The sequence below is a fragment of the Lepidochelys kempii genome, chromosome 14, assembly GCF_965140285.1.
Source record: "Lepidochelys kempii isolate rLepKem1 chromosome 14, rLepKem1.hap1, whole genome shotgun sequence".
In the NCBI taxonomy this organism is placed as follows: Eukaryota; Metazoa; Chordata; order Testudines; family Cheloniidae; genus Lepidochelys; species Lepidochelys kempii.
Window position 1 is genome coordinate 33,454,176 of NC_136393.1, and position 12,052 is coordinate 33,466,227.

General features: G+C 51.9%; 2 protein-coding genes and 1 long non-coding RNA gene across 16 annotated transcripts in view; 1 reads left to right on the forward strand and 2 right to left on the reverse strand.

The window, feature by feature from the left end:
* LOC144929422 (butyrophilin subfamily 3 member A2-like) overlaps window positions 1–1,540 on the reverse strand; it is a 23,858-nt gene extending 22,318 nt beyond the window's left edge. The window contains exon 1 of one of the 4 annotated variants that reach the window (XR_013634636.1): window positions 1,392–1,540. Coding sequence is in view for 1 of the 4 variants with exons in the window: in XM_078848838.1 (XP_078704964.1) it covers window positions 381–498 (118 nt within the window). In the remaining 3 variants the exon portion in view is untranslated. The other 3 variants (XR_013634634.1, XR_013634638.1, XM_078848838.1) reach the window with 3 other exon arrangements.
* Window positions 1–5,761, forward strand: part of LOC144929430 (uncharacterized) — a 9,016-nt gene extending 3,255 nt beyond the window's left edge. For both annotated transcript variants that reach the window (XR_013634660.1, XR_013634659.1), the window contains exons 3-4: window positions 2,889–2,984; window positions 5,677–5,761. This is a non-coding gene — a long non-coding RNA (uncharacterized LOC144929430). The remainder of the gene's footprint in view (window positions 1–2,888; window positions 2,985–5,676) is intronic.
* The window catches only part of LOC140898275 (uncharacterized), a 2,445,793-nt gene that overhangs the window by 1,334,284 nt on the left and 1,099,457 nt on the right, over window positions 1–12,052 (reverse strand). The gene's annotated exons all lie outside the window — the stretch shown is intronic.

Consider the following 12,052-nt stretch of genomic DNA (forward strand, 5'->3'; position numbering starts at 1 on the left):
GAGGATCTTAGGGATAATGGTAGCATGATAAATGGGAATGAGGATATGGAGGTAGACATCACCATATCTGAGGTAGAAGCGAAACTCAAACAGCTTAATGGGACTAAATCAGGGGGCCCAGATAATCTTCATCCAAGAATATTAAAAGAATTGGCACAAGAAATTGCAAGCTATCACTGATGATGTAGGAGAAAAGTGTTCCCACATTGTGGCAGTAATTGTGGCATACTTGGCAGTTCTTGGCACAGTTGGAGACAATAAATCATGTGGCAGTCCATATGGCTTCAGACCAGTCACTGTCAGCAAGATTGAAATTCGTTGTCTGTTGGGAAACTACAAATTACCCTGCAAAATTGCTCAAAAAATTTGAGGCACACCACCTGGGATTTTAGTTTTCAACAAATTCATCATCATTGCCCACAAAAGGTGCCATTTCTCTGCTCTCCTGCTCTTCAAGCCTCCTGGATAACCTTTTCTGCCACAGAGAAATTCTTCCATTGTTACTGCACTGTCTGTGCTCGACACGCCCCCCCGCTGGTTGTGTGTCCACACTGCAAACTGCAGAATTCTGCCTTTGGCTGGCTGCGCTTGTGCTCTCTCTGCTAGCAATCGACCCTCATAGCAAGTGAAGGCTCCCCTTCCACTCTCCTGTGTGGCAGAGTCCTTGGAACCCCAACAAGGCTGGGGGGCTCAACCCACAACCTTGTCATGGTCACTCAGGTCAGGGACTAGGGTGTCCCCACTCCGGGGTGCTCTCTCCACACTGGATGCTTCCCTGACCCACTGATCATTACATACAGTTCAAAGCAAATAGAATTTATTAAACAGCAATCGATTTTAAAAAATAAGGAAACAATGGGAAAGGCTAAAGGAAAAGACATGTCACCCCGCTCGGTGGCATGGGGACGTCACAACCAGCGTCTCTGGAATATCAGGGCTGTTCACAGTCTGTTCCTCACACATCCCAGGCCTCCTGCCCAGGCTCTGGCTGTGCTGCAGGGATGCTGCAGGAACTTGCTCTGGAGGTGGCCACACGCTCTAGGTGGCAGGACCCATCTCCCCAGTGTCATCTGCCCCGTCGGGGTTACGATCCCCCCTCCAAGTCTGGCCTGCAAGGCCTCTTGGCTGGGGGCATCTCCCTGCACTGGGCCCGCTGCCCAGGGTCCCCCTTGCTCTCCCCAGCTGCTCACCACACCCAGCTCCGGACTCCTCCAGCCCCAGCCCCAGCTCCACCACTCTGCCTCAGCACGGCGGCTGCTGCTGCTGCTCTGCCTCCAGTTCCCTGGGCTGCTTCTCTGGACCCCCTGGCTCTCCCCCTGGTTGCTGCAGCTCTCCCCCCAGGACAAGTCTGCTCTGGGGGCTGCTTCTGTGACTCTGCTCCCAGCAGCGACCTGCTTCCTGCGCTGCTTTTCTGGCTCCTCTGGATCTGGCCCAGCTCTGCTCCCCAGCTCAGCTCAGGCCCCTGCTTTCTCTTTAGCACAGCCCCACTCTGCCTGACCCAGGCAATTCCAGCTCACATGGAGGGCAGAACCCCCCTGGCCTCCTGACTCCCTGATTAGCCTGCCCACCCTGTCAATCAGGCTGACCTGGAGCATTGGCCTCTCCCCATTGTTCCTGGGGACTGTCAGTCTCAGGGTCCTGATTTCCCATCGACCCTTCCCCTTTCTTTTGGTACTGGGAGCTAACAACTAAAACACCCCCATTGAGTTTTAGTAAGGGGACAAAGCGAGCTGATGGAAAAACAGCTTCTGCCCTGGTGGTTTTATTGTCAGCTGAAAAACTGAAACTGTGCAAGTGAGGCTTTGCACTGGGGAGGGGGGAGTGCTCAAACATTTAAAGGGACAGCACACCACAAGAAGGGGCCAGATCCTTGGCCCAATGGTGACTGATTGGTAATGCCCATAAACATACATTCATCTCCCTTCTGAGGCCTCCCCTGCCCAGGTGAGCACTCGGTTCTGAAAGGCTGCAGCTTGGCTCAGTGTCCTCAAACTTCAGCTAAACGCCTCCGTTTCTGAGAAATCTTGGAGCAGAGCAGACAAGTGGGGAAGAGTCTCCCCCAGGATCAGTGTCTCAGCCAGACAATGCCTCAGAACGTGCCGCTCTGACGCTGCTGCCTCTGCCCAGGTTATTCTCCTGGCTTTGCTATTGAAATGTGCATTTCTTACAGGGCTGGACTGAGGCACCCCAGCCGCAACATGCTGACAAGGGGCCCTGTCGCGGCCCTGGCCCCATTAGCAGTAGTTGTGGAAGGGGCCACCCACACAAGGGCTGTCTGCTGCGGGTGGAGCCTGTGAACCTATTTAGACAAGCAGGAGGAGAGGCTGGGGGCTCCCTCCCCTTGGGAATCCCAGGGGCTAGGGGTCCTTTTTCCCCACAGGATCAACAGCAAGAATCCTCTCCCTCCCATTGAGAGAGAGAGATACTCGAAAAGGGTCAGGGAGCCCCCCCCCATTTATTAGCCAAGGTGTCTATGATTGGATGGGGGAGCTGAGTCATATGACCTACCCCCTGCTGCCACACAAAGCCCCTCTTTTTGCGGAGGGGTTGGCTGTCCCCCAGAGCAGTGAGGCTTGGTGTCAATGTTCCATACACATAAATGGAGCCGTCCCCTCTCATGGCACTGGGCTCAGGCTCTCTACAGACTCAGGCAGGAATCGCTGTGTCTGTCACATTTGGGGCATGTTTTGAATATTTTCTTTGCAACCCAGAAGGTTTGAAACATTCTCTTTTTAATGAAAGCCAAAAGCCTGATTTTATCACATAACTCCAGTAGCTGGGGCCTAGACATGGGTTTGTAGTGCCCCTGTTTCATCTGGCCCTGCCTCCTGCAAATTCCACCCATCAGATGTGCAGATTAATGGCTATCACACATGGTGCCCCTGCAGGTGAAACTCCAGGAAGCCCTGGGCCCTCTGAGGCTGGAGCTGGAGGAGGCCCTGGAGCTGACATCTGAAGAGGAGGAGAAAACCACAGAGTGGCAGGTGGGTGTCTGGGTTTATCCTTCCCCGAGCCCTTCCCCCTGCAGTGTTCCCAGGGTGAGGGGCCAAAAAGCTATAGGCTGATATTACAATCTCCTCTGGCTGTTTGCTCCGAGATGGTGCCATGGTACCAGGAGCGGGAAATGTTTCTGGTGGGGATCACAGTGAAGCATACCAGGGGACAGTTCCTGTCCCATGGTCCATGGCACAGATTCACCCCCGGGCTCTCTGGGGGCAAGAAGGAGATGACATACTCTTACAATGGGTGTGCAGTGTTTGCATGTGAGTCCATTGCCCCATCATACCCACAAACCACGCTGAGTAACTGCAGACGCAGACAGCCCTCAGGAGTGCCAGATCCTCAGAGGTGCTCTCTGCACATCCACACCCAGGGCACCGGGCTCAGTGTGGGCAGATGTTGCCCTGGCCTTTAGGAGTTTGGCCCTAAGGGAGCAGAGCTCAGGGCAGCCCTGGGACTCACTCAGCTGAGCAGACAGAGACAGCCCTTCTTCTCTGCCATCCTCTGCAGCCATCATAGGGCCACTTGACTCATTAATCCTCAGCTGCTGCCTCCTACAATTATAACTACATGGCTGTGGGCAGCCAGCCGGCCTGCCAATATTCACAAAGCAGATACTGTAGTTGTAGAAGGTTGGCATTTGTGTAGAATATATATATTCTATTTGTTCACTCACCCCCACTTCTGGTATTCTCATTCTAGGCGGGGTGGGTGTGCCTATGCAAATGAGATCGGCCCCTGAAGTTCTCTTCCACAACTTGCCACACCTCACCACCAGATGTCAGGGTGGAGCTCATCCTGACACTGCTTACACGCAAAAAGAAAAGGAGTACTAGTGGCACCTTAGAGTCTAACCAATTTATTTGAGCATAAGGTTTCGTGAGCTATAGCTCACTTCATCGGATGTATTCCGATGAAGTGAGCTGTAGCTCACGAAAGTTTATGCTCAAATAAATTGGTTAGTCTCTAAGGTGCCACTAGTACTCCTTTTCTTTTTCTGGTACTCATATTTAGTTTGTGATCTACTATGACCCCCAGATCCCTTTCTGCAGTACTCCTTCCTAGGCAGTCATTTCCCATTTTGTATGTATGCAACTGATTGTTCCTTCCTAAGTGGAGTAGTTTGTATTTTTCCTTATTGAATTTCACCCTGTTTACTTCAGACCATTTCTCCAGTTTGTCCAGATCATTTTGAATTATAATCCTATTCTCCAAAGCACTTGCAACCCCTCCCATCTTTGTATCATCCGCAAACTTTATAAGTGTGCTCTCTATGCCGTTATCTAAATCATTGATGAAGATATTGAACAGAACCAGACCCAGAACTGATCCCTGCGGGACCCCACTCATTATGCCCTTCCAGCATGACTGTGAACCAACAATAACTACTTTTTGGGAATTGTTTTTCAACCAGTTACACACCCAACTTATAGTAACTCCATCTAGGTTGTATTTCCCTAGTTTGTTTATGAGAAGGTCGTGCGAAACAGTTTCAAAACCCTAACTAAAGTCAAGATATACCACATCTACCGCTTCCCCCCATCCAAAGGCATGTTACTGTGTCAAAGAAAGCTATCCGGTTGGTTTAACATGATTTGTTCTTGACAAATCCATGCTGACTGTTACTTATCACCTAATTATCTTCTAGATGTTTGCAAATTGATTGTTTAATTATTTGCTCCATCATGCATCCCATGAAGTGAACTGTAGCTCACGAAACCTTATGCTCAAATAAATTTGTTAGTCTCTAAGATGCCACAAGTACTCCTTTTCTTTTTGCGGATACAGACTAACACGGCTGCTACTCTGAAAGCTAAATGGTCTGTAATTCCCCAGGTTGTCCTTATTCCCCTTTTCATAGATTGACACTATATTTGCCCTTTTCCAGTCTTCTGGAATCTCTTCTGTCTTCCATGACTTTTCAAAGATCACATCATAGTGGAGCTGAAACCAGGGACTTAGGCCTAAGCTCTTTTTGTGCAGTCACTGGGATCTGTGCTCCTCAGTCACTCAGACATAAGCAAAGATCCACCTCTGTCTGTGTAGTGCCTGGCACAACAGGGAACTAGCCTGAGTGGCCTCTAGACCCCACTGCAATGTCCTCCATGTCCCCCTGGCACCCACCCCTCTCTGCAACTCCCACAGCACCTGCCCCTCCAGGTCCCTTGCTACTGCCCCAAATTCCTACCTCCTGCCCCACCCCTGAGCACCTTCCCTCTGCCCCCTGGCACCTGTCTTTCCTCTTCCCTCACCACCACCACCCTTGTTCCTGCAGCCTGCCCTTCCCCCCTTGCCTCCCTGACATCTGTCCCCTTCCTCTGCCAGCCTTTATCCCTCTCTTCTCTGCAACCCCCACTACTCCCCTCCTATCCTTTCTGATTCCTTGATGCCTGACCCGTCCCTCCCACTACTCCATGGAGATCTCCCCCTTCCCTTCCCATCTGCTCCCCTTCCCTGGTGCTTGTTCCTCCCCTCTCCTATGTCCCTCACAAGCACCTGCCCCTCTTTCCATCTCCTCTCCTTCCCCTGCCCCCTTGGCCTTAGATGGGGCCCTGACTCTCCTTAAATGGCCAGCAACCTTGTGTCACAGCAATTAATGGGGACACAGGTTAATTTCCCTTTGATCCCAGTGACCAGCCCCTGCCTCCAGCACTGACTCTGTGACTCTCTCCCCAGTGGATGTGACTCTGGATCCAGACACGGCTCATCCCAGCCTCATCCTGTCTGAGGATCAGAAAACTGTGACATACGAAGACAAACAACAGGATCTGCCTGACAATATTAAGAGATTTGATACTTATCCCATTGTCCTGGGCTTTAACAAATTGACAGGAGGGAGGCATTACTGGGAGGTGGAGGTGGGAGACAAAACAAACTGGACTCTGGGGGTTTGTACAGAATCTGTGACAAGGAAGGGGAAGATTTACCTATCACCTGAGAATGGATTCTGGACAGTGTGTCTGAGATATAAGGAATATAAGGCCCTCACCTCCCATTTAACGCCACTGTCCATGAGCGTCAGGCCCAGCCGGGTAGGGATTTTCCTGGACTATGAGGCAGGAGAGGTCTCATTTTACAATGTGACTGACAAGTCCCATCTCTTCACTTTCACTGACACTTTCTCCGGAACGCTCCACCCTTATTTTTATACTTAGAGTTTACAAAGAGGGATTTAGAAACACATCTCCCTTGATAATCTGCCCAGTCCCAGCTCAGGCTGGAGGGAATCTCTGTTCCTGACAGTGACACCCATGGAGGAGCCTGTCCCCTCCCAGCGCTGACCAGCCCCCAGGTGTGTTCCTATAAGGATGGCCTGGGGAATCATCTGCCTGCCACCGCCTCCCCCGCAGTTCCCAGCACCAAGCCTGTGAGCTAGGGGAGAGGAGAGGGGCAGAGGGGGGATGTAGGCTGCTGGGTTGTGGGCATGCAGAGGCAGAGATGTGTGTAGACACAATGTCAGGGGTGGCTGCTGTTGCTGATGTAAGGGGGACTGTTGTCCCCTTACTGAAACTCAATGAGGATTTTTGGTTGGCCCTCCCAGTAACAAAGGAAAGGGGAATTGCAGATGAGAAACCAAGACCTTGGACTGACAGTCCCCAGGACCAATGGGGAGAGGCAAATGCTCCAGATCAGCCTGATTGACAAAGCAGACAGGCCAATGAGGGAGTAAGGAGAGCGGGGTCCCATCCTCTGTCTGCCCATAGGGGCCGAGCTAGAGCCACAACAGCCAGAGCGAGAGAAGCAGGCCAGGGTTCAGCGCTGTGCTGGGAGCAGAGCCACGGCAGCCAGAGCCAGAGGAGCAGCCCAGAGAGCTGCGCCAGGGGCAGAACAGCAGCTGCGCTGAGGCAGAGTGAAGCTGGGGCTGGGGCTGAGGCAGAGCGAAGCTGGGGCTGGGGCTGGGGCTGGGGCTGGGGCAGAGTGAAGCTGGGGCTGGGGCTGGGACTGGGGCTGGAGCAGTCCGGAGAGCAGCTGGGGAGAGCGAGGAGGACCCTGGGCAGCGGGCCCAGTGCAGTAAGACCCCACCAGCCAAAAGGCATTGCCGGCCAGAGTTGGCAGCAAACCATAACCCTGATGTGGGGGCCGATGCTGGGGAGATGGGTCCTGCCACTTTCTCCCCAGCACCGGTCACCGCCAGAGCAAGTGTCCGACCCGCAGCATCCCTGCAGCACAGCCAGGGCCTGGGCAGGAGGCCTGGGACGTGTGAGGAACAGACTGTGAACTGCCCTTAAATTCCAGAGACGCTGGTTGTGACGTCCCCGTGCCACAGAGTGGGGTTACTTGTTTCCTTTAAGCTTTTCCATTTTTTCCTTATGTGACATTATTGACATAAACTATGACCACATAGATCATTGTTGCAACCACTATTATATATTTGCAGCAAATATTGTACAAAGGTTGTTGTGTGAGATGTCTATGAAAAGGTTATGATTTTCTGGTTATGGTTATGCTGTCTGTATGTGTGTAGCATTTTTGTAGTTGAAGTTATGAATATTGGCTATGTACTTGTATCTCAGTGTGTTTTGATTCTAAGTAGCCTTAGTGAAGCTTTTGGTCAGCTTCTTGAGAAAGGACTGTTCTCAGTAAGTGCCCAATCAAGAAACAGGTAACTGACAATGACTCTGGGAGATGCCAGTCCACATCTGAGCTTTCCTGGGAACGTTCAAACTAACACGTAAACAATGGCGTTGGCCTGCAAACTGAGTCATGCATGGTGGACATGTGACTTGCCCATGTGACTCCAGACTCCATCTTGCTGCTGTCATTTTCCGCAGTAAGAACAAAAGGGGTCCTTCCACAGGCAGAGAATATAAAAGGCCCTGAAAACCCTTCCATTTTATCTTCAGTCCTGCTTCTGACCTCTGGAGGAACTTTGCTACACTGAAGCTCTGAACAAAGAACTGTATGACCCATCCCAGATATGGATGTACTCAGAGACTCAATTTAAACTTGCAGTTTATTCCATCACTGCTACAAGCCTGAACCAGGAGCTTTGCCATTACTGTATGTAACTGATTCCATTTAACCAATTTTAGCTCTCATATATATTTCTTTCTTTTATGAATAAACCTTTAGATTTTAGATTCTAAAGGATTGGCAACAGCATGATTTGTGGGTAAGATCTAACTTGTATATTGACCTGGGTCTGGGGCTTGGCCCTTTGGGATCAAGAGAACCTTTTTTCTTTTATTGGGGTATTGGTTTTCATAACCATTCGTCCCCATAATGAGTGGCACTGGTGGTGATACTGGGAAACTGGAGTGTCTAAGGGAATTGCTTGTATGACTTATGGTTAGCCAGTGGGGTGAAACCAAAGTCCTCTTTGTCTGGCTGGTTTGGTGTGCCTTAGAAGTGGAGAAACCCCAACCTTGGGCTGTAATTCCCCTGCTTGAAGCAATTTGTCCTGAATTGATAATCTCAGAAGTGTCACACCAAAGGCAGCATCTTTACACCTTATATTTTTTAATTTGTTGCTGTTCAGTAAATTGTATTTGCTATGAAATGTATATAATGATCAGTGGGTCAGGGAAGTGTCCAGAGTGGAGAGAATACCTCAGAGTGGGGACACTCTAGCCTTTGTCCTAAGTGACAATGACAAGATTGTGGGTCAAGCCCCCCAGGAATCCTTGACCCAGTGATGTTGGGGGTTATGAGGACTCTGCCACACAGGAGAGTGGAAGGGGAGCCCTTGAGGTTAGGCAGGCTTCTGTGTAAAGGGACTAGGAGTGAGGACTCAGATCCTTTCTCAAGTCAATTCCATTGGGGTAGTGTATAAGCCAGGAAAGTTCCCCACAATAGCGGGACCATTCCCCCGCTTACACTAGGGTGGAGTGGGATGGGAGGCTGCAGCAGTAGGAAGTGAAGAGCCCAGATCACAAGAGGAAGACTTGGGGGAGGGGTATATAATGGAGGGGGGGAAGGCCACAAGTAGGAAGAGCCCCTTGCAGAAATGAAAGAGAAGAGACCCCAGTATATGGAGGTGGAGCTCTGAGAAGTGGATGGGGAGATCCCAGGGAAGGGTTGAGTGGGCAGAAGGGAGGGATCCAGGAACAGAGAAAGCTGAAGTCAGGGAAGGGAGGAATGGTGTTAGGAGAGGTGTGAACAGGGGTAGGCAATGTGTCCATTCACAGACCCAAGTGTCCATGGTAAAAATTTTGAGGTCCGTGATAATTTTTCAAAAAAACGTTGAATGACTGAATGACATAACCCCCCCTCCCCCAGTGTCCATCACTAAGTTCAGTAATTTTGCAAAGAGTCCATCGCATAACATGGTGGTGCCGATCCCTGGGTGTGGGTGCCCCCTGCACTCTCTGTTTTTGGGGGAGCCACTAAGCACATGTGGCTCTCAGAATCCTCAGTACAGACAGAACTGATCAAGGTCCCATCTGTGCCCTTAGCTGCACTGCCTCACAGGGCATCTGTGGGACCCTGCAAGACTTGGGGGGAAGGGGAACGTTTATCAGAACTTTATTCTACTGCAAACCATGCCACGGTGTTAGCTGTGCTGGGGCGGTTCTGTTCAGTAACCGGATACCTGGGCAGGCAGTTTGATTTTGTATACAGGCCCACAGTGGGAGAGTGGGGGTGAGTGTGGAGTTGGATGGAAAATAGATCCTGGGAGTGATGGTGAAAAAGTAGCACTCATTGAACGTCTTCAGGGAACCCGGGAACTTGGGTTCACTGATTGTTACACCAACTGGCCCAGAAAGCCTGCTGCTGTGTACCCCGAGGAGCCGGAAGAGGCCTGAAGGCCACAGGTACCAACCCCCGGGGAGGCAGGAAGTAGCCCAGGGGCAGCCCCAGGGGCTGTGGCTCAGTCGGCGTGTTGCGGCTGGATCCCCACCGACGCAGGGGCAGCCGATCCTGCCCCTGCCAGGGCCCTGGGGTGGGACATGGTGGAGTAGGGTGGGGCCGCGTCCCCCTGCCACCCCACCCTGGGTGGCTAACTCCCTACACTTTTCTGAGAAGCTCCTGCTCTGGAGAAGGAGCTTCCTTTACCAGTCACCTTTGCAGACTGTTTGTTCGCTGGCCGCCTGAGACTCCTCAAACCCAGGCCCCAGCCCACCTGCAGACTGTTTGTTTGCTGGCTGCCTGAGCCCCACCCAGGCTAAAGCCAGCCCTGAGATTGTTTGTTGCTGGCTGCCTGAGCCTCCTCAAGCCCGGGGACCAGTTCAGTTATAGACCCTGTTTAAGGGCTGGCAGCTTGAGCCTCCCAAGCCCAGGCTAAAGCTGGCCTGTGACTGTTGGTCGCTCAGCCCTATTGTGGGCTCTTGACTGTCCTGCGGACTCTGGTCCTGGCCAGATGGGACTGGACTGAGTGGCCTCCCTCACCATGGGAGAGCGAGGGACCATTACAGTGTGCCATCTATCGCCCTGCTGCTGTTAGGGAACCCCAATGCCACAAAGCCATCCACTATTTCATGCGCATTGCCAAGAGTCAGAGTCCTTCATAGCAGGATGCGATTAATGGCCCTGCAAACTTGCATTCATGTGGCCCCAGTGGTGGACTTCCCAGCTCCCAACTAATTCATGCCCAACCAGTAACAGTCTGGAGTCTCCATCTTCCACAGAGTGATCACCATGTGCTTCTCCACCCAGAGGGCAACTTTCATTTTGGTGTCCTTGTGCTTCAGTGCTGGGGCAAGCTCTGCACACAGTTCCATGAAGATGACTTTCCACACAAGGGCGGCAGGGATCATAGGCCAGGAGAGGCTAAGCCTCCCAAAACTGCTGATCCACCACACATGAACAGCGACACCTGGGCCATGGCCACGCCTGCACTCCGCCCTGAGGTCCCACTCTTCCCTCTGAGGCCTGCCGTCACTCCACCCCTTCCTGGCTCTGCTCTGCCCATTCCCCTGAGGTCCCCACCACATACTGCTCACTGAGTAGGAGGAGAGGAGTGAATGGTGACAGCAAGCAGTGGGAAAAGGGTTTCAGTGGGGAGGTGGCTGAACAGCTCCACCCATTCCCCCTAGGCCTCCTCTGCCCTCTGCTTGCTCCTCTCCTCCTCAGCAGACAAGAGGAGTGACGGTGAGGGGCAGGCAAGGGGGCCAAGTGGTAGCAAGCCATGGGGTGGAGCATGGGCAAGGTGTGGAGAGGGGCAGGGTGTGGGGCAGAGTGGGGGTGGGGCAGGGCAGAGCTTGGGCAGGGCCACCAGAGGAAGGGGCGGGACAGGGGGATAGATTCCCCTAGGGGAAGCTTCACCAACTGGCCATATTTCCACATCCAAAAGTTGTGCAGCCACTGCCTATCATCCCAAACCTACATAATATGATCCCACCACTCAGTGCTTGTTTCCCGAGCCCAGAAGCGACGATCCACCATATGCAGCTGCTCCATGAATGCTAAAAGTAATCTTGTGTTGTTCCTTTCCATGGCACATAGCAGGTCAGGGAACTCTGATTCCTGTCCAGATTGGGAGTCCATGATATGCTACATGACCATCCATGATGTGTTTATAACAGTGACCACAACGGTAGAGAGCAGTGCAGGATCCATCCTTTCAGAGAGAGATGGCGGGCACACAGTAAACAGGGACCATTGAAAAATGCCATGAAACACAGTTGGAAGCCCATGGAATGATAGGGTGGGAAAAACTGCATCATGGGACGTTGAGCCTGCACTCATGACACACTGCGATCCACTCTGTGTTCCCACAACTCCTAGCTGCAGAAGGTGCTGAGTAGCACAGTGGGATAGCCACGCACAGTGCACTGCTCTTACTGTTGAGCACTAAGTGTGGACGCGCTCTGCCGACGGAAGAAGCATTCTGTGAACATGCACAAGTGATGTAATTATACTGGTTTTTGATTGTTGGCATGACTTCAGTCAACAGCATTGTACCCAGTTGAACTAAATATATCTGCAGTAGCATGTCTAGTCATTGCTCCTTTCCCACCACAGTTGAGTTTCCACTCCTGGTCCCAGGTGGTTGCTCCCCAGACACTATCAGGTCTCCTCAGTCTGTTCCCAGATCACCATCTTGCAGCTGGAACAGACAAGTGTCCTGAGAGCCTAGTGGATTGGACGTATCTGTTTATCCCACACACTG